The sequence below is a fragment of the Labeo rohita genome, chromosome 15 (genome assembly GCF_022985175.1).
Source record: "Labeo rohita strain BAU-BD-2019 chromosome 15, IGBB_LRoh.1.0, whole genome shotgun sequence".
Lineage (NCBI taxonomy): Eukaryota > Metazoa > Chordata > Actinopteri > Cypriniformes > Cyprinidae > Labeo > Labeo rohita.
In genome coordinates, this window is record NC_066883.1 from 37,659,159 (window position 1) to 37,681,311 (window position 22,153).

At 30.4% G+C, this 22,153-nt stretch overlaps 1 protein-coding gene across 1 annotated transcript in view; it reads right to left on the minus strand.

Annotated features, from left to right (window-relative positions):
• clcn2b (chloride channel, voltage-sensitive 2b) overlaps window positions 1-22,153 on the minus strand; it is a 76,547-nt gene that overhangs the window by 19,027 nt on the left and 35,367 nt on the right. The window contains exons 3-14 of the mRNA XM_051129723.1: window positions 20,265-20,309; window positions 16,540-16,671; window positions 14,692-14,820; window positions 14,468-14,601; window positions 14,240-14,317; window positions 13,167-13,245; window positions 11,205-11,330; window positions 11,027-11,111; window positions 10,347-10,448; window positions 7,940-8,024; window positions 4,752-4,907; window positions 1,342-1,411 (exon numbers count right to left, since the gene is read on the minus strand). Coding sequence (XP_050985680.1) covers window positions 1,342-1,411; window positions 4,752-4,907; window positions 7,940-8,024; window positions 10,347-10,448; window positions 11,027-11,111; window positions 11,205-11,330; window positions 13,167-13,245; window positions 14,240-14,317; window positions 14,468-14,601; window positions 14,692-14,820; window positions 16,540-16,671; window positions 20,265-20,309 — 1,221 coding nt within the window. The remainder of the gene's footprint in view (window positions 1-1,341; window positions 1,412-4,751; window positions 4,908-7,939; window positions 8,025-10,346; window positions 10,449-11,026; window positions 11,112-11,204; window positions 11,331-13,166; window positions 13,246-14,239; window positions 14,318-14,467; window positions 14,602-14,691; window positions 14,821-16,539; window positions 16,672-20,264; window positions 20,310-22,153) is intronic.

The following is a 22,153-nucleotide window of genomic DNA, read 5'->3' on the forward strand; positions in this document are numbered from 1 at the left end:
ATATTGCATAAAATATTTTTATCATGTAGGCAAGACACTACTTTTGGACTATTTTGCTTTAATAACATGTCTTCTTTCAGAGTAGTGGATAGAAAATATCCAAAATAGACATTTAAAGTGTTATTTTAAGTTTATTTTATTACACCTGTGTGTTTCTGTACATATATCTAAAGGTCATTTTCTCAAAATGAGTTTGTTTCTCCACTTCAGCTGCACTTACATATGACAAAACTTAGAGTTTTATTCATATCTATATTCTGAAGGTTTTTACTGAAGGGTTTGTTCACACATAATTTACATGTGTTATTACTGCATCTTATATATTTGCGTCTATAGGTTTTAGCGTCTATAGACTGTTTTATCAAAATTAGTTTTTTCTTCACTTCAGCAGCACTTACCTATGCCAAAACTTAGAGTTTTATTCAAATCTATATTCTGAAGGTTTTTACTGAAGGGTTTGTTCATACATAATTGCATGGATTATTACTGCACCTTATATATTTGCGTCTATATATTTTAGCGTCTATTGGCCATTTTACCAAAATGAGTTTTTTCTCCACTTCAGTAGAACTTACATACACCAAACTTCACTGTTTTATTCCTATCTATATTCTAAAGGTTTTTATAGAGGGGATTGTTCATATATTATTCACAAAGTTTTATTATGGTATCTATTTGCACCTGTAGGTTGCAATTATAATACATATATCTGAAGCCTATTTTTTTAGATCAGTTTCTTTTTCCACTTCAGCAGCACTTACATTCACCAAAACTTAGAGTTTTATTCCAATCTATATTTTGAAGGTTTTTATAGAGGAGTTTGTTCATATATCATTCACATGGTTTATTATTTCACTTTATCTATTTGCATCTGTAGATTGCAATTACAATATACATCTTCAAAGGTAGTTTTCTCAAAATTAGTTTCTTCCTCCACTTTAGCAGCACTTGCATCAAACTTAACAGTTTTATTCCTATATATATATATATATACTTTAGGTTTTTACAGACAGGATTGTTAATATAGACTACAATGATTTCTATAACAATTTATTCTTAATAACAGTGAAAATGTACTCTTCTCTTGCTGATTGAATTTTCTGATTTATGGAGTGATAAAAAGAGAAATCCAAAATCTTTAACTCTAATATGTCAGCAAAATCAAACAAGAGTTCTGAATCTGGCTTTATGCAATGTTCAGATTTATACTTTGAAAATGTCTGCAAATTAGTGCAAATTTAATTTGACATTTAAACATAACCTTTCAGAAAGCTTTTAATACAAAAAATGCACTGTAATTGAAAAGTAATATTTTAGGATAAAAAACATACAAACACTTACCAATGACGAAAACAGGCATGAAGGCTCCACATGGTACAGGAATTGTTGTGGCTAAAGCAGACATCCAAAACTGCACAAAAACATAGAACAGTAACACTCATTAAAACAAACAAATCCATTTTTGTAATATTTCAGCAAAATCTAATAGCTTTCTCTACCTCTGCAACAATTTTTCTGCTTATATAACCAAGAAGAACCAATAATAACCAATAATATCATCAGTGTTGAGGGATTAACTAACTAAAAGTAGCAAAGCAACTAACTCAGTAGAATTCATTTTTCAGTAGCATGACAGTAATTTTCCAGTAACAAGCTATTTTGTGGCAAAATTACATTGCTGGTTATTACAGAACAATAGCAGTGACACACTTGTATCAAACTAAAATTAAAAATAGCAATGATAAAATAGCAACGTTTTAATTGTAACAGGTTCAAAGATTCATAACTGTCATATTGTTTGTTTATGGCAGTGATTATGTGAGACGGATAGCTCACGTAACAGGTCTTTCTGCGAGTCTGCAGCTGCCCATCTCTCTACACACAATAGCCTGGCATATGACAAACCAGAGGGGTGTGATATTCACACATGCGCCTGTGTGCGTCACAACACATCAAAATCCCCAAATATCCTCACAGATCAACGCTTCGTTATACATCTGACGCAAAAATCTGTCACGACTGTCATGTGCATGACATTTTATGCTTAGACTGTACGATTTCCTCATCAGAGTAAACTAGAAAATTAAATGTCAGATATAAATGTGTAAATATAAAAATAAGCATGTCCACAAAAAAAAAGCTACTTTGACAATTTCACCCATAACCAACTAAAAAAATAAAATAAAATAATTTGTAGTTTTAATTTTTTCATATAAATATATTTTTCAAATTCTAAAAATAAATATAAAAGATATTTATATAAATTATTTTAATTATACATTATTTTTCAATGATAAATTACTGTTTTATAATTTATTTATTTATAATTATTATAAATTGTAATAACAGAAAAACTAGATTCAAAATACTTTTAACAACATACAAATAAAAGTTTGACAAAACGTCTTTATAAAAAGTAAACAGAACAAAATAATAAAAGTGTGTATTTGTGTGTGCTCATTAGTGAACAACCCAGGAAAATCTCATATCATCGTTTCGTCCCCTAACTCTTTATTTGAGTTAAGTTAATTAGATTAAGCAAATGGCAACACAAACGCACAAGTCTGAACTTTTGCTCCCACCTGGAAATAGCATTTCTGTTATTTGGTAATTAGACACACACACACAGAAAAGGAAAGATGAAACACACACTCACTTGTCACTTGTTACTGAATGTGAGGTGAATCCTGAAATGAACTGAGCGTAATTAGAGAAGTGATTTTATTGGCCGATCACACAACAGGAAGAAGAGTTAATTAAGAGAGAAAGTCACACACAAAAGCAAACACAAGAACAAACACACACATACACACAAACACACAGCACGATCAGTGGTTTGTGCGCGAACAGAACCGCTCCTGGTGGAGGTAGAGGTGGGATTCAGTGCGAATGTTACGTAAGTGTTATGTGAATTATGTTGGAGAGTGTTTCAAAGCTGTGGGTGGATAGAGAGATCATTGCATAATATTCTCTCCTTCCTTCCTTCCTTCCTTCCTTTCGTTCGCTCTCTCCTGGCACTGAAAAATGGACAGATCCATCCAAAATCTGCATGTCTCTTTCTCTCCACCTGCCAGTATTTTTTTTTTAAGTTCCTTCTTTCTATTATTACGCCTCAGATTACACACAAACACACATACATAAACAATATTATGGATTTAAAAAAAATATATATTTAGTTTAAATTTCAATTTCTTAATAAAGTCTCTGAAAATGAAATGTTTTATATATATGTATTTATACATATATGTCTGTTTAATGTGTATGATTTCTGTGTATGTTCCACAAATATTATGAACATTTTAAAAATTTAACAATTTTTAATATGTTAGTGACCACATTTTAAACCTCTAAAAATAGTCAAAAAATAGTTCAAAACCTCTAATAAATAAATAATAAAAATAAAAATAGAACATATATTCTGCACAGAATTTATTTGTTTTTAAATTAATCTTAATAATTATTCCTTAATAATAAAGTCTCTGAAAAAAAAAACATTTAAAATGACAATATATTTATATACTAAATATTAATTACACTCATTAAATTTATATATACTTTAAATTTATTTTAGAAATTACATTCTAATTACATTCTATTTATGTTGAATAGACATATATAGATAATTTATATAATAAATTACATTAAAATGTATTTATTTCAAATAAAACTAGATATTTATAAATATGTGTGTTATTTGGTGTAAAAATTGCTTCCACAAATGTTATGAACAGTTTAAGAGTTTAACAACTTTTACTGAACTAGTGAGGTCATTTCAAACCTTTTAAAAATAGGCAAAACAAAACAAAACCAAAATATAACATATTGTGCATAGAATTTAATTGTTTTTAAATTAATCTTAATTTCTTAATAGTAAAGTCTCTGAAAATTACATACATTTAAAATGACAAAAAATATATACTGTATAGTAATTACATTTACACTTAATTACACAATTTATATATACTCTATATTTATATTAGAAATTGCATTTTATTTATGTTGAATTATATCTGTTATTTGGTATAACTTAAATTAGTTAAAACTAAAAATTGCTTCCACAAATGTTATGAACATTAAGAGTTTAACAATTATTACTACACTAGTGAGGGCATTAAAAAAAATTAATTGTTTTTAAATAAATCTAATTTTAATTAACCCAACCCTTAAAAATGATACAAAATAAATTAAAAGTATATTTTAAAAACCTAATACTTAAAAATGGAACTTCCATCCCTGGATGTCCCCAAAGGCTGGTTTTGTCAGATTTAGCTCGATTCTAGGGACAAATTTACCCCCAGACATAACCATGTGGTTCCAGATTGAAGACACACAGGTTACGCCGAAGGTTCCCGTTCCACTAAAGGACACGCAGGGCACTTGTCCCCATGGCAACGCTGACGACATCACTTCCTGTGCCGTGACAGGTTTCGACCGGGTTCTGATGAGGTTGCCAGGGAGACACACTCGTGCAGGTAACGTGCACACACACACACACACACACTTATTTTTCTCAGCCAGTGACTTAAAAGAGCTGGGTTTGGTTTTTGAGCACATCATCAGGCCAGGGTAAGATGTAAATACTGAATGGGTGTTGATATGCAAATGTGGGCGGTCATATGTTAATGAGCTCATGAATTATTACTATGGTGTTTTGGAGGACAGGACAGGAATTTGAGTATTCAGAAAGCTTCCACAGAATAATAAAAACCAAGAATGCAATATGATGTTTGTGTGTGTGTTTGTTTATTTACCTTCATAACGATGAAGATGACGAGGATCACAAAGACATTAGCCTGCGGATGTTTCCAGGCGGCCGAGTGACTGTCATAACTAAAGTCTTCAGTCATTCCTTGCTTCGTCCAAGTGCGATTGTCAAAAAATGAAACCAGGGTCTCCTTCTGTGTAAGCTATAAAAAAAAAAAAAAAAAAAAAAAAAAAAAAAACTGATACAGAAAATCTGATATTTAATTTCTTATTTTAAACATAAACCTCTCGATACTGAAATCAATACAGGTAAGAAAAAAAAAACAAGTTCTATCATCATATTCCAGGATTTCCAAACTAAGTTATGTGAGTTCCTGAAAAGCTAATAATTATTAATAATAATGATTGTAAATTAAAATAATTTAGAAACTCAAAAAAGGTTAAATATTTAAACGCACGTAGGAATCAGCATTAATTTTAGTATATATAAATACTATAATGGTTTTTAATCATTTTTTTTATTTTTATATTTTCAGTTTCATTTTCATTTCAGCTAAAGTTTTTTGTAATTTAATTTTAGTAAGATTTTCTAAAATATATTTTTTTTATTTCTAGAATCATGCTAGTAACTTGCTAATCATGCTAGAAACATGCTAACAACTTGGTAATCATGCTTGAAACATGCTAGCAACTTGCTAATCATGATAGCAAAATGCTATTAACATCTTAATCATGCTAAAATCATGCTAGTAACTTGCAAATCAAGCTAGAAACATGTTAGCAACATGCTAGCAACCTGCTAATCATGCTAGAAACATGCTAACAACTTGTTAATCACGCTAGAAACATGATAACAACCTGACAATCATACTATAATCATACTAAAAACATGTTAGCACCTGCTAATCATACTGGAAACATGCTAACAACTTGCTAGCAACTTGCTAATCATGGTAGAAACGTGCTAGCAACCTGCTAATCATGATAGAAACATGTTAGCAACATGCTAACATCTTGATAATCAGGATAAAAACATGCTAAAAACGTGCTAATCATGATAGAAACATGCTAGCAACCTGCTAATCAAGCTGGAAACATGTTAGCAACATGCTAATCATACTAGAATCATGCTAGCAACATGCTAGCAACTTGTTAATCATGCTAGAAACATGCTAGCAACCTGTTAATCATGCTAGAAACATGCTACCAACTTACTAATCACGCTAGAAACATGATAACAACCTGACAATCATACTATAATCATGCTAAAAACATGTTAGCACCTGCTAATCATACTGGAAACATGCTAACAACTTGCTAGCAACTTGCTAATCATGGTAGAAACGTGCTAACAACCTGGTAATCATGATAGAAACATGTTAGCAACATGCTAACATTTTGATAATCAAGATAAAAACATGCTAACAACTTGCTAATCATGCTAGTAGCATGCTAAAAACATGCTAATCATGATAGAAACATGCTAGCAACCTGCTAATCAAGCTGGAAACATGTTAGCAACATGCTAATCATACTAGAATCATGCTAGCAACTTGTTAATCATGCTAGAAACATGCTAGCAACCTGCTAATCATGCTAGAAACATGCTACCAACTTACTAATCACGCTAGAAACATGCTAGCAACTTGACAATCATACTATAATCATGCTAAAAACATGTTAGCACCTGCTAATCATACTGGAAACATGCTAGTAACTTGCTAATCATGCTAAAAACTTGCTAACAACCTGCTAATCATGATAGAAACATGCAAGCAACATGCCAACATCTTGCTAATCAGGCTAAAAACATGCTAGCAACTTGCTAATCATGCTAGCAGCATGATAAAAACGTGCTAATCATGATAGAAACGTGCTAGCAACCTGCTAATCATGCTAGAAACATGTTAGCAACTTGCTAATTATGCTAACAACTTGTTAATCACGTTAAAAACATGCTAGTAACTATCTGAGACTATCTATCTATGTTTCAAAACATTCAAACTTTAAACTTTTAAAACCATTTTAAACGTCAACCTATTTCAGACTGAAAACCATTGAACTTAAAACAGTTTTTTTTTTTCTTTAAACGTTTAAAAAAAATTTAAAACTTTTTTAAACTTTCTGGTCCGGCTTTCTCAAGCCAACTTTAAGTTTGTCTTGACTTAGATTTTTTAGTTAACTTTAATTACTCTGATATGAACATGCAAATGTGTTGTTAAATTATTAAAATATTAACTTAAAATCTAAATAATGTCACACCTTTCTTCTGTATAGCCACAAAGTTGAGTTTGTTACATAATAAGAATAAACTTTGGCAACACTGAAATAAATTAAAACAACACTGAACTAAATGTAGCTGAATAAATGACACAGTTATCTTATTTGGAGCTGGTTTATAGCTGAATTTGTATTGAATTTTATAACTGATGATTTTTACAACATTAAAGTTGTTATTTTCCTTTTTTTTTTCATTTTCCTGCTTTGAACCGGTTCTATAAAGTGCTGTAGAAATGAACTTGTGACTTTACAAACAGTAACATAATGTGAATTTGAAGTAAATCTTTTTATGGATGTTTAGATGCATTTTACTACAAAACAAGTCTCAAGTACTGATTTAGAAAGGACTATTTGCAGTATTGTATGAGAGTCAAGTCATACACTGCTAATGGAGCTTTTATTGCCTCATTCTGAGTCACTGATTAAAGAAAACAAGTGTGTGTGTGTGTGTGTGTGTGTGTGTGTGTGTGTGTGTGTGTGTATGAATTAGAGAGAGAGCTGGTGCCTTATTCTGTATTTTATACATGTGTCGTTCGGGCTGATTAATGAATGCCTCATGTTTCTCTCAACTGTCTCATTAAGATTATTAACTGGATGGATTTAACAGCCTGAGGAACAAACACGTGTGTGTGTGTGTGTGGACTTGTTTTTATATCCTTGTGGGGACCTAAACCTGAATACACACAGACTCATGGGGACTAGTGTCACCGTGGGGACCTAAATTGAGGTCCCCATGGGTACAAAAGCTTATAAATCATACAGAATGAGATTTTTTGAGAAAGTAAAAATGCAGAAAGTTTTCTGTAAGGGTTAGGTTTAGGGGTAGGGTTAGGGTAAGGGGATAGAAAATACAGTGTGGACAGTATACAAACCATTGCACCTATGGAGAGTCCCCACAAGGATAATAAACCAGACTGTGTGTGTGTGTGTGTGTGTGTGTGTGTGTGTGTGTTACCTGTCCGGCCATGAACTGCCCAAAGCCTGGAGGGAAAGAGAGCGTTGAAATCAGTAGAGTGACCAGCGCGGGATACAAGAGACGCCTGAAACACAATCAGACACATTATATATGTCAATAGATCTAAACCTGTCGACAGACAACTGTTTCAAATTAGGCTACATGTAAAATAAGCAAGTACTTCATAATTTTCAGAAAGCTTAGGGGATATTTAGATTTCAATTAAGATATGTTCTGCCCATTTATTAACTTTTTAAGTAGTATGAAAATAATATCATTTTAGGAGGTTTAACTACACTATTAGTTAAAAAATCTTGTATATTTTTAACATATTCAGACATTTGACCTTCACAATTACAGAGAAACAAATACACACCCGTATTATTTTAACATCATTCTATTAATAGTTTAATCAGTTTTAATTTTTTAATTTTTCCATTTTTATTTTAGTTAGATTAGTTAGTTTTAGTAATTTAAACATCTATACAGTTAATTTTTTTAAGTTATTTTTGTACATCTTAAGTTAAACTAACATAAGTTAACTTAAACATGCAGTACGTTAACCTAAACAAACTGCATACTATACTTAAGAGTGTATAAGTATAAATATCTAAACATTCTTAAATCAAGATACATTTACTTGAGAAGCAAATATTTAAGAACAAGGATTACTTCTTGTTTTCTGAAGAAAAAAAAAAACCCAGAAAATTTCTAAGTTTGAAAAGCTTGCAACAATTTTAAATTTGAAAAAGAAAAGAATTTCTATATTTGAAAAAACTTCGTTTAATGTGGGTAATGCAGTTCTTACTAAAGGTTACAATGTTATTTGTACTTTTTGAATATTTGCTGTACAAAACTTACAAAATGTCTATTTAAAAACACACACGACATTAAGTTTTTTACTGCAAAATTGATCAAAATGTTCTAAGTTTTTGCTTAAACAAGAAAAAATATCTAGCCAAAATTTTGTTTTCCATTAAGATTTTTTAAGTTTTATTAAGAATCAAGTTAAGAATCTTGTTTTAGCAAAAAATAACAAAATTCTGATCAATTTTTAGTAAACAAGACTTAATATATTTTTGATTTTGCTTCTCAAGTAAATGTATCTTGATTAAAGAATGTTTACAAATTTATAAAATAGTAAGAAAATCATTTTTTTGCAGTGTACAAGTTGAACTAAATAAAAATGTAAAATATTTCCATTAAGATTTTTTAAGTTTAAATAAGAATCAAGATTATTTTTCATACCCCATTGGCAGATATTTTTGCTTGTTTTAAGCAAAAACGAACAAAATTCTGATCAATTTTTCAGTAAACAAGACTTGATATCTTTTTGATTTTGCTTCTCAAGTAAATGTATCTTGATTAAAGAATGTTTAGATATTTATACTATAAAAAAGACAAAAATTGTAAGTAATAAAATAATTTTTTTTGCAGTGTACAAGTTGAACTAAATGAAAATTACAAAAATATTTCCATTAAGATTTTTTTTGTTTTATTAAGAATCAAGATTTTTTTTGTACCCCATTGGCAGATATTTTTTCTTGTTTTCAGCAAAAACTAACAAAATTCTGATCTATTTTTCAGTAAACAAGACTTACCATATTTTTGTTTTTGCTTCAAGTAAATGTATTTTGATTAAAGAATGTTTAGATATTTATACTATAAAAAAAGACAAAAATTTGTAAGAAAATAATTTTTTGCAGTGTACAAGCTAAGCTAAATAAAAATTAGAAATATTTCCATTAAGATTTTTACATTTTATTAAGAATCAGGAAAATTTTTGTACAGATAGTTTTTGAACAAAATTGATAAATTTTTCAGTAAACAAGACTTAATACATATTTGATTTTGCATCAAGTAAATGTATCTTGATTAAAAAAAATGTTTAGATATTTATACTATAAAAGACAAAAATTTGCAAGAATTTTTTTTGCAGTGTACAAGTTGAACTAAACGAAAAACTGAAATATTTCCATTAAGATTTTTTACATTTTATTAAGAATGAAGATTATTTTTCGTACCCCACTAGCAGATATTTTTTCTTGTTTTAAGGAAAAACTAACAAAATTCTGATAATTTTTTCAGTAAACAAGACTTAATATCTATTTGATTTTGCAAATTTAGTAAATGTATAAAGAATGTTTAGATATTTATACTATACAAAAGAAAAAATTGCAATTAAAAAATAATTAATAAAAATTATTTTTGCAGTGTATAAGTTGAACTAAATGAAAAGTAGAAATATTTCTAAGGGAACTAGCTGATATAAAAAATGAAGTTTATATATATATATATACATACACACACACACTTTATTTCAGTTATCCTTCATTTTATTTCAAGCAAAAAACAAAAGGTTTTAGTTTTCACTCTAGTTAACTACAATAACCCTGGGAACACTTACTTCTTCATGAGGAACTTGTTAATAGTCTTCTGTTTTCGCATGAACTGCACAATTAGCCTGTTCAAATACACAAATAAGGCACCACCAAACCCGCTGGCGATTCTGCAGAGAGAGTGACATCATGCATATTTATTATGAGTGGGATAAAAATGCTCATGAATAAATGAGTCATAATGCAGTTCATTAGATGATTTTGTTTGTGCTCTCATCAAATATCTGTTGGGTACAATGTGTCTAAAACAAACGCATTTTAACAATTAGCAGGAGACATTGACATTCAAGTAAACAGTGAGCAATAAAAAAAAAAAGTTCAGCAGAAACATATTGCAAGCAACAGAAGAAAAGACAATTAGCATCAAAGACAAATGGATTAAAGTAGTAAACATGATTAAAGAAGTTAATCATGATTTCTTTTTTAAAAATGCAAACAATACTGTATGTCTTGATTTACAATATCTATCAATTGGTCAATTGTTTTCCTGTTTTAAAGACAAACCTGACAAGATTTTTAAGGTTTATCATATACTTTAACTTTTTATTTACTAACTTTGATTCACTGTTACATTTGTTCAGTTAAAGATGTTTAGATATTTTTAATGTACACCAGGACAGAAACACAGAGAAAGAAAAGAAAAGAATTTTCTCACTGTTAAGAAAGAAATAAAAGAGGCTGAACTGACCCGATCACAGCAAACGCTGGAAGCTCTTGGAGGTCAAAGGGGAAGTCTAGTCTGAACCGCGTTTTAAAGAGAGCTGTGATCGTTTCTGAGAAAGAGAGAGAGGATTCCTTTAACTCTCAACATACAGAAGTACATCACATGTTTTCAAGAACATATACACACACACACAAACACAAACCTTCATCTCTGTTCCACACTGCCAGAACTCTAAAGATAAAGGCACTAAACGTAGCAGCAAAGAATCCACGCCAGTAGTTTCGTACGGCGAAAAACGTGGAGGTTACCTCAATGCTGAATAACACACCTGAAATGCACATATATAAAGTTATTATCTTGATGGGAATTTCCCATGGTTTTTCCAATTTAGGAATGTTCTACATTTTTCAAACTTAGAAGTGTGTTCAAATATAGACATTTAAGGTTTTTTTACAAATTTACAAATGTTCTTCAGTAAATGTACAAATTTTCTTTGTTTTTAAATAGACATTTTTGCACAAATATTTGTCCAAATGTACAAAAATTGTTCAAAATCTACAAACAACATTGTAACCTCTAGTGAAAACTGCATGAACTACATTTTTTTACGTTTTTTTTTCAAATACAGATTTTTTCCTTTTTTTTCAAATGTAGAATTATTTTCTGTTTTTTAAATAGACATTTTGTAATATTTTTTTTCAAAATTTACAGCAAATATTCAAAAGGTACAAATAATATTGTAACCCCTAGTTAAAACTGCATTAACTACATTACAGCTAAATTTTTTTGTCAAATATGGAATTTTTTTTTTTTTTTTTTTTTTTTTTTTCAAATTTAGAATTTTTCTAAGTTTGAAAAACTTAGAAATTCAGTTTTTTTTTATTTAGAAATGTTCTAAGTAAGTTTTTTGGTTTCAAACTTAGAAAATTTCTGTGTAAATTTTCTTTTGTAAGATTTTTTTCCAAATTCACAGCAAATATTCAAAAGGTACAAATAATATCGTAACCCTTAGTTAAACCTGCATTAACTACATTACAGCTAAGTTTTTTCAAATATAGATATCCTTTTCTTGAACTATATTTTTTTACATGTTTTTTTTTTTTTAATACAGACTTTTTTTTTTTCAAATGTTGAATTGTTTTTCAAACTTAGAAATTTTCTGTGTTTTTAAATAGACATTTTTTTAAGATTGTTTTCCAAATTTACAGCAAATATTCAAAAGGTACAAATAATATTGTAAACCCTAGTTAAAGCTGCATTAACTACATTACAACTAAGTTTTTCAAACAGAACAATTCTAAATTTAAAAACAAAAAAATTCAAACATAAAACTTTTTTTTTTTTTTTAAATACAATTTCTAAGTTTCTTCAAATATAGAATATAGAAATATAGAAATGTTCCAATTTTCCATTTTTTTTTACATTTAGAAATGTTTTTTAAACAGACATTTTGTAAGTTTTTTTTTTTTTTTTTTAATTTAAAGTAAATAATCCAAAATGTACAAAGAGCATTGCATCCCCTAATTAAAACTCAATTAACTACATAGTAACCATACTTACATAATTTTACATCAATTATTTAGTGTTCATTTGAATGTTTTTTTTTTTACTGTGTGGGCACTAAACCATTCAGAACTGAACTGAAACACCTTTTTAAATTCCATTTTAAATCCTAAATCTGAATCAAATTAAATCTGAAAACTAAACACCAATTCAAATTTCAATTTAATTACATGGAATGAAAATGCAATTCAGAAGAAATTTACAGCATATAACCGTGGTGAACAAACTTTTTCCAAAGTGCTTTAATTTTCTACTAAATCTTTAAAATTGAGCCAAAAAACAAGGAGGATTAGAAGACTTTACATGATCATAAATATTATCTGATATACATGTTTATTATTAGCGTTTGTGTGGTTAAAACTGATCAACAGATACAAATCAACAGATGCAAACTTTAAATGCAATATTTTTTTTAATGAAACAATCTGAAACGAGGTGTCACATGACACAATTAAATAGTTTTGAAAACTAAAAATTAAAAATGTTGATCTTATTTTAAAGAAATATGTCTGATTAGAGAATCAGTGACACAAGGTTGTTTGGTTTCTCTTTGGGGACACTTTCAGAAATGTTATCCTAAATCAACACGAACGGTTCTGACCTCCAATAGGAGCAGCAAAGCAGCATCCGACCCCGACAGCACAGGCAGCCGCAAGCATCTCAGTGTTTCTGGACTCATTCTGTTCAACACACACACACAACAGACAATTTAATATGCAAAAACAGACTACTTGACCCGTTGTTCAAAACACACGCACACACACACAAAACCAAAAAGCAGAAGTACGAACACACCAGTACAGTCCAGGACTGTTCAATACACCAACACAATCAAGCACAATAAAAAAAAAATCTAACTGCAGAAAAACACACCATGTATCACACTATCTACAAACAGATACACACACAAAAATAGACACACACCTGTGTTTGGTAAATATATTCAGAGATGGATATCGTTGTTAGTTTTATCCTCACTTAAGGAAAACTTCATCAAGAGAAATGCAAAAATACATACATTTTAGGATGATTTTGACTGATAACCCACACACACACACACACACACACGTAAAAAAAAAAAAAAAAAAAAAAAAAAAAAAACTTTCCAGGAAATTATCGGGTTTACAATTTACATTTGAGCATTCAGTGGATGCTTTTATACTAATTTTATCTTGTTTCGTGATGCACAATACTTGATATAAATTAAATATTTCTGCAATAAGTGTTTGTAAATTTAAAATTAAAATAACAAATGACAAGAACATTTGACTTGTATGAATCTGTTCATTAGATACTTAAATAACAAAAATTGACAGATCAAATTTACACGTTTTTTACTCAACAACAACAAAAAAGGAATTAATTTGGTTGAAGATGGAAAAACACAAACACACAATCTTTTGTAAAATTTTTCCTCATAATGTTAAAAGTTTCTTGCACCAAAATAGTTGCAACTTAGTTTTCGTACTAATAGTTTTATTGTAATTCTCACATGAATGAAAAACAAAAACAAAAAAACACAGTAATGTATTTTAAGAATCGATTAAAAAAAATAATGTATACTTGACCCAACATGGCAAAATCTTGACAGAAACCTTGTGAGATTCTTGGGAGAATTTGTTACTATTAGAGGAGTTTGCTTTAAATTATAAGCTATGAAACGGTTTTAATTACCTCATAAATTCCACCAAAGAACGACATGAATTTGCAGAGAAGAGCAGCGCATAAACTGGCAATGTGCACAAAAGGACCCTACAGGACAAAAACACACACAAAGTTGTGATAAATTCGAAACAAAGCAGGGATACTTTAAAAACACTAACTCATGTGAAAAAGTTTTGCTGGAGGAAAGGAGAGCAGGTAAATTAGATCTCAAACTAAAAACATATTAATTGTTTTAACCTCCTTGCCCAAAGGCAACCCACTGCCCAGCGCGCAGGTCAGTCCAACGACTTTGGCCACAAATGTTTTTAATGTGAGATATTCCTTCAGCACCACTCCTCTGAGAATCGTCTTCATTTCAGGAATACCAGACCCTGAATGAGAGATAAACGCAGGAGACCACTGTTGAATTATGACGAAGAGCAGAAATCTTTCATGAGTGTGTGAATGTAAGCGTGTCTCACCAGCGGCCTGAGGTGCTACTATGTGTGTGAAGCCTGCAGAGAAACTGATGAGAACCACAGGGTACGTGACCCAAGCTAAATACTGCAGGATTACGTTACTGTCCAAACCACCGTACATCCACTTCTGTGCTGTAGAGAGAAGAATACACAAGGAGAAAATTACAGGGTGTATCTACTACAACATCTTTAAGTACTTACATTTCTACGCTTCTGAAATTGACTGATTTTCAAACTTAGATACGTTTAAAGTTTTCAAGCTTAGAAATGTTCATTGACTTTTTTTCAAACATAGAAATGTTAAAAGTTTTAAAACTATGAACATTTTTAAGTTTCAAAAACTGAACATTTCTAGGTTTTAAAACTTTGAACATTTATGAGTTTCAAAACAATTAACATTTTGAAGTGTTTTTTTTTTTTTTTTTTTCAAAATTAGAAATGATCAAAGTTTTTGAAACTTAGAAATGTTCAGTTTTTTTGAAACTTAAAACTATTCAGTTTTAAAACATTGAACATTTCTAAGTTTCAAAAACTAAAATGTTGATAGTTTCAAACTTAATCTTCATAACTTTGAACTTTTTTCAAAACTTTACACATTTCTAAGTTTTAAAACTTTGAACATTTATGTGTTTCAGAACAATTAACATTTTTAAGTTTTTTTTTTTTCAAAATTAGAAATGTTCATAGTTTTGAAACTTTGCTAATGAACATTTCTAAGTTTCAAAAACTTTGAGTCTAAAACATTTATAAATTTCTAACTTTTTTTAAGTTAGAACTGAACATTTCTGATGTAAAAAAAAACTTTTTCTGTTTCAAAAATTGTGAAATGTTCAGTTTTGAAACTTAAAAATCTTTATAACTTTGAAACTTAGAAATGTTCAAAGTTTTTTTGAAATTTAAAAATATTCATTTTTAAAACTTTGAACATTTCTAAGTTTGAAAAACTGTGAAATGTTCATAGTTTGAAACTTAAAAATCTTCAGAAATTTGAAACTTAGAAATGTTAAAAGTTTCAAAACTATGAATATTTCTAAGTTTCAAAAACTTTACACATTTCTAAGTTTTAAAACTTTGAACATTTATGTGTTTCAGAAAAATTAACATTTTGAAGTTTTTTTTTTCAAAATTAGAAATGTTCATAGTTTTGAGACTTTGCTAATGAACATTTCTAAGTTTCTAAAACTTTGAGTCTAAAACATTTATAAATTTCTAACATTTTTAAGTTAGGAAACTGAACATTTCTGATTGTAAAAAACCTTTTTCTGTTTCAAAAACTGTTAAATGTTTAGTTTTGAAACTTAAAAATCTTTATAACTTTGAAACTTAGAACTGTTCAAAGTTTTTTTTTTTAAATCAGAAATGTTCAGTTTCTTCAAACTTAAAAATTTTAGAAATGTATAAATGTTTTAAACTCAAAGTTTTAGAAACTTAGAAATATTCATAGTTTTGAAACCTAATATTCATAAATTAAAGTTTTTTTTTTTTTTTTTTAAATCAGAAACGTTTAGTTTCTCAAATTTTTGAAATGTTCAAAAAAATTTCAAACTTTTTGAAATGTATAAATGTTTTAGACTCCAAGTTAAAAAATGAAACTAAAAAATGTTCATAGATTTGAAACTTGAAAATGTTCCTAACTTTGAAACTTTGCAATGTTCAGTATTTTTTATTAGAAATCTTTAGTTTTTTGCAAACTTAGAAATGTTCATCAGGAGACATTTTAAAGGTAAACTGTTAACTGTATGGCTGTTCATTTAAATACATTAGTTTATAGACTGATCATCAACTCAAGTTGTTCATCTTAAGACACAGTTGTAATTTCAACAAATTTAACACACACACTCATATACTTACCTTGTAGGAGAAGAGCGATGCAGAAATCCATAACAAAGCTGACCAGAGCCATTACGAGTCCCAGCAAGATGAGGAAGATCCAGTCCTCGCCGACCCGCGACATGAGGAACCGCTGACAGTGCACTGCACAGACTCCACAGAGAAAGACTACATTACCCACAATGCACCAGTGCCCAAAATCAGACTGCACTACTTAGAAAGTACCAGTGCACACCTGGAAGACTCCATATACAACAACTACAATACCCACAACGCCCACAGAAGTGCAAATGACTACGCAACCTACTCAGAAGGCCTTCCATCATCATTATTTTTACAACTAAACTCTCCACAATGCTCTTTTCAATTCTAAAACATACAATCAAAACAATGACTTGTACTACTCAAACACACACAGTGTTAATGCATTGTTACATGCCTTGTTTGAGCAAGTCAGGAGGTAAGTTTATATGCATGGTACAATTTTGGGCACACCTAAATAACCCAAAGAAATCCACTGATTCTCCATGATGTAGTTCAGCCAGATATACTATGCATTAAGAATGTAAATGCCTTTGAATTGCCCCTTGGGGACAAATAAAGTTTTTTAAAAATTTAAATCTGAAAGTGAAATTTAAATATTTTGCTTTCATGTTCAACTTAAAGATTGACTGCACTGAAAAAATGATTAACTGAATTAACTAATTTTTTTAAACTAAGTGGTTGCAATTAATTTATTTTAGCTACAGTATATTTAAAAAATTAAGTTGACTAACTTTCAACATTTTTTTTTAAATGTAGCTAAAATAATTTGTTTGCAACCACTTACCTTAAAAAAAAAGTAAATTCAATTAATCATTTTTAAATGTAGCTAAAATAAATTGTTTGCAACCACTTACAGTACCTTAAAAAAAATAATAAATTCAATGAATAATTTTTATGTAGCTAAAATAGTTTGCAACCACTTACCTTAACACATTTGTAAATTCAATGAATTATTTAAAAAAAGTAGCTAAAATAATTTGTTTGCAACCACTTACCTTAAAAAAATGAGTAAATTCAATTAATATTTTTTTTTTTAAAATGTAGCTAAAATAAATAGTTTGCAACCACTTACAGTACCTTAAAAAAAAGTAAATTCAATGAATATTTTTTTTAAATGTAGCTAAAATAAACTGCTTGCAACAACATACATAAAAAAAGATTCAATGATTTTTTTCAGTGTGTTTAGTAAGCAAAATCTATGTAAAATTGTACATGTAAATGTACTCTGTGTTATTTTAGTACCATTGATATACTATTAGCTTTCTTTTTCCTTTTTATTGTTTTTTTTTTTAAATATCTCTATAGTATTTATAATTTATTTAGTTGTTTTAATACTTCAACTTATTTTATTTCACCTAAATGGCAAGGCAATATTTTTAATTTATTTAATTGAAGCTTTTATATATTATTTTAGTTAACATTTACTTTTTTGCTTTAATTTACTTAAAGCTTTAGTCATTTTGTTGTGTGTTTTTGTCATTTGTCTTAGTTTTTTTATTTTAATAATTTTACTAATATATATAGTTATTTTAGTGCTTAAACTTTTTATATTTTATTTCAGCATTTATTTTCACTGTGCTTAAAGCTTAAGTAATTGATTAATAATTTGGTAATCATTTTCTGTTTTTATTTTTTGTCTATTTAATTCTACTTAAACATTAACTAAAATAAAATGTTAAACTTTTTAAAATTTAATTTCATTGCATACAACTTTTTCATGTTTTTGGTCTCAGTTAGTGATAACTGCTGCTCAATAATCAATCAGTCAATCGCTGGCGGTTTGGACTGACATTTACTTTAGCTGAGTGTGTGCATTTGTATGAAAGTGTGTATGTTCTTGAGTGCTACTGCAGGAACAGCAGTCCATTAAACTCAATAACACCACTTCTGCAGTCATTTTTAAAACATTAATTCTTTATTCTTCTCATAAACAACAGGTCTGGAAAAGCATCTCTGTCACCCTCTGCATCCATAACACAAACACACGGATGCTGTTAGTATCCACGGCAACCTCAATAAGAGCCAATGATGACTCACCAAATGATGGACCGAGAAGCAGCGAATCTGAGCATGTACGAGACGGGTGGCGTAGGAGTGACAGTGTGAACGTGTCTTCAAACACACATAATGCTCTTAAAATCACTTCTAAAGCAATGTTTCCAGACGTCTATAATTTCGCTTTTGAAACGCAGCCACCAACTTTAGACAAAAAAAAAAAAAAGAGACATAAAAGCATGTTAGAATGAGATGCACACACACACACACACACACACGCGCGCACACACACACACACACACACACCCGTGTGAGAAGCGGAACTTGTAAATGTCTTGTTTATGCAGATGTAATGAGGGTGAAGCGTTTATATAAGAGTGTGTGTGTGTGTGTGTGTGTGTGTGTCACTGCTGGCTTCTGTTTTATAACACCACTCCATCAAAACAAAGTCATTTGCTTGCATTTCTCTCTCTCTCTCTTCTTCATTTAACCCCTCGCTTTCTGTTCAAAGAACTAAAATTACCTTCTTTTTGCCGATCTGGATTAATTTATGAGCAGCCAAGAGCCAAATGTGTTTCTTACAGAAACTTTTGGGATGTGATATTTAATATTTACTATTTTCCACAGCGACTTTAAAAAAAAGTGGAGGAAATATATGCAAATATATGCACACAGGTGCAACTGAAGCATTAATATCAGTGTGTGGAAATGTACAAACTTGTTTGTCCTTTGCTGAAACAATACTTATCAATTTAGAACATTATCAATTTACTCTCTATTCCCATAGATTTTCCTTGAGGGAAAATATTAGCATAAAAATGATAATATATAAACAAAACAAAGATTATTGGATATTAAAGACTGTTTTAGTATTTTTACTTCAAAAGTTTAATTCAATATGTTACTTGCCATTTCTTTGTAATTATGTGTGAAATTTACTAACAATTTTTGATAGAAGTAAATCGTTATCAGTCTAGGTGATAAAACCTTCATGTAGTTAAAATTTAAATAATTTAATAGGAATTTAATTACAGTGAAGCCGTTTATAATTTAAATTATATTAATTTATAAATTATATTAAATGATATTTAATTTAAATACATTAAATCAAAGATTTAATCTCAGATTTAAAAAAAAAAAAAAAGTAAAAAGTTAGTTAAAAAAAAATTCTCTGTATAACTGTATAAAAAACAAACATTTATCACAAAAAACATTATAATGTGATAATATGCATAAACTATTTATATAATCTAAAACAATGTTAGAGAGCATTGTCTTATTAAACATTAATGCCAAAATTTATGAAAAAATATTGAACAATATATTTTTAAATATGAATAACTCAAATTCTTATAAAGCACTACATGTATCTAATAATGCAAAGATTACACTTTTTAAAAAGGGTCATGCTACTGATAAATGTAATATAGTACTTACTCTACTTTTTATTCTACTTCAGCTAATCCTAAAAATTATTCACGTATTTCCCTATATATGATAAAAACCAAAAACCTCAGAATGTTAGAAAATAAATATGAGTGCACACACTTTAAAAAAGAGCATCAATGGATCAAAGATTTATGGTAACGTTGTTTAACTGATGAGTATTTAGTTTGTATTTAGCACGTATGTTAGCAGCCATGAGTTGATGAACAACACGTTAATATTTATTGGTTTAAACGGATGCATTTAGATTGTATTTTTACCAGAAAAAAAGTCCGGCGGTGATGATTCCAGGGCATATGGAAACCCTGAGAACAAACCACAGACAGACAGTCTGAGGAAAAGTGTGTTTGTGGAGAGAAAATGTGCCAAAAAATAAGAGAGAGCTGGCAAGAGACACGTTTAGAGATTAGAGAACAGATCAGCTTGTTATTAACCAACACACACTCACGCACACACAAATGCGAACTCATGCCAAAATCTATTTGCAGATCTACAGAAAGTACAGCAGGATGAAAAAACATTTATTTTGTCTCCTGTATACATTAAGCGGTATTAATCTATTGCAACACACAAAAAACAAACACTCACACGCACACACAAATATAAACACAAACACACTCAAACACACACACACACTCCCAAAAATGTGCACAAACACACAAACACTCATACAAACACAGACTTGCATGCACACACACACTCACGCACACGCATGCACTCACATGCACAAGCACATACACAAACACTCATGTTCACAAACAAGCATGCTCACAAACACAAACTCACAAACACTCTCACACACACTCACTCACAGACACGTGCACACACATACACAAGCACACTCACTCTTACACAATCTCACGCACACACTCACTCACACGTGCGCACGCGTACACACGCACGTTCACAAACACACTCTGACACTCTCATGCACACACTCACTCACACATGCACGCACACGCACCCTCACAAACACATACTCAAACTCTCACAAACGTGCACAAACACACAAATACTTAAATGTAAAAACACTTGCACACTCACGCTCTTGCACGCTCTAGCACAAACAGTCACACAAACATTCACTCGCGCAGACACACACAGACACTCACAATCTCTTGCATGCTCTCGCACACACTCACAAACATAAACATCACACTCTCTTGCAGCTTTCGCACACTCACCATCACACTCTTGTGCACGCTCATACACACTCACACACTCATTCTTAAATGCAATCTTTCACACTCACAATCACTCACACATGTGCTTATGCACACTCACAAACACACTCACACAAACGTGGAAAAAAGCTTAAATGCGAACACAAAAACAGACTCTGACACACTCACACATTCACACTCGGACACAATCTCACACATGCATGCACACTCACCAACACATACTCAAACACACTCATAAACGTGCACACTCACACACTCATGAGAGTGTGCACGCTCTGCACATGCACACATGCACACACTCAGACACTCATTCTTATGTGCACACACGCAGATGTACACAAACACAACCACTCACAAACGTGCACAAACACACAGATATTTAAATGCAAACACACTTGCACACACACACACTCATGATCTTGCACACTCAGACACTCACTCTTGCACACACTCATTCTTACGCACACACATGCAGATACAGACACAATCTTACAATCTTTTACACTCACACGTGTGCATACGCGTACACGTACACTCACAAACACACACTCACACATTCACACTCAGACACACCGACACAATCTCTCACACGTGCGCACACACGCATACAAATGCGCACACTCACTCAAACACATACTCATACTCACAAATGTGCACACACACACTCATGAGACACACGCAGACACACTTTCTTGCACGCTCTCACACTTGCGCACACACTCGACACTCACTCTCAAGCACACAATATCTCACAATCTTTCACACTCATAATAACTTACACATGCGCGCACACACGTACATGCATGCACGCACGCACTTCCAAACACATACGCGCACACACACACACACACACACACAATCTCTCACATATACGTACACAAGTGCACACGTACATGCTCACTTACAAACACACACTGACACACTCTCACACACACTCGCATGCAGAAACACACAGACACAATCTC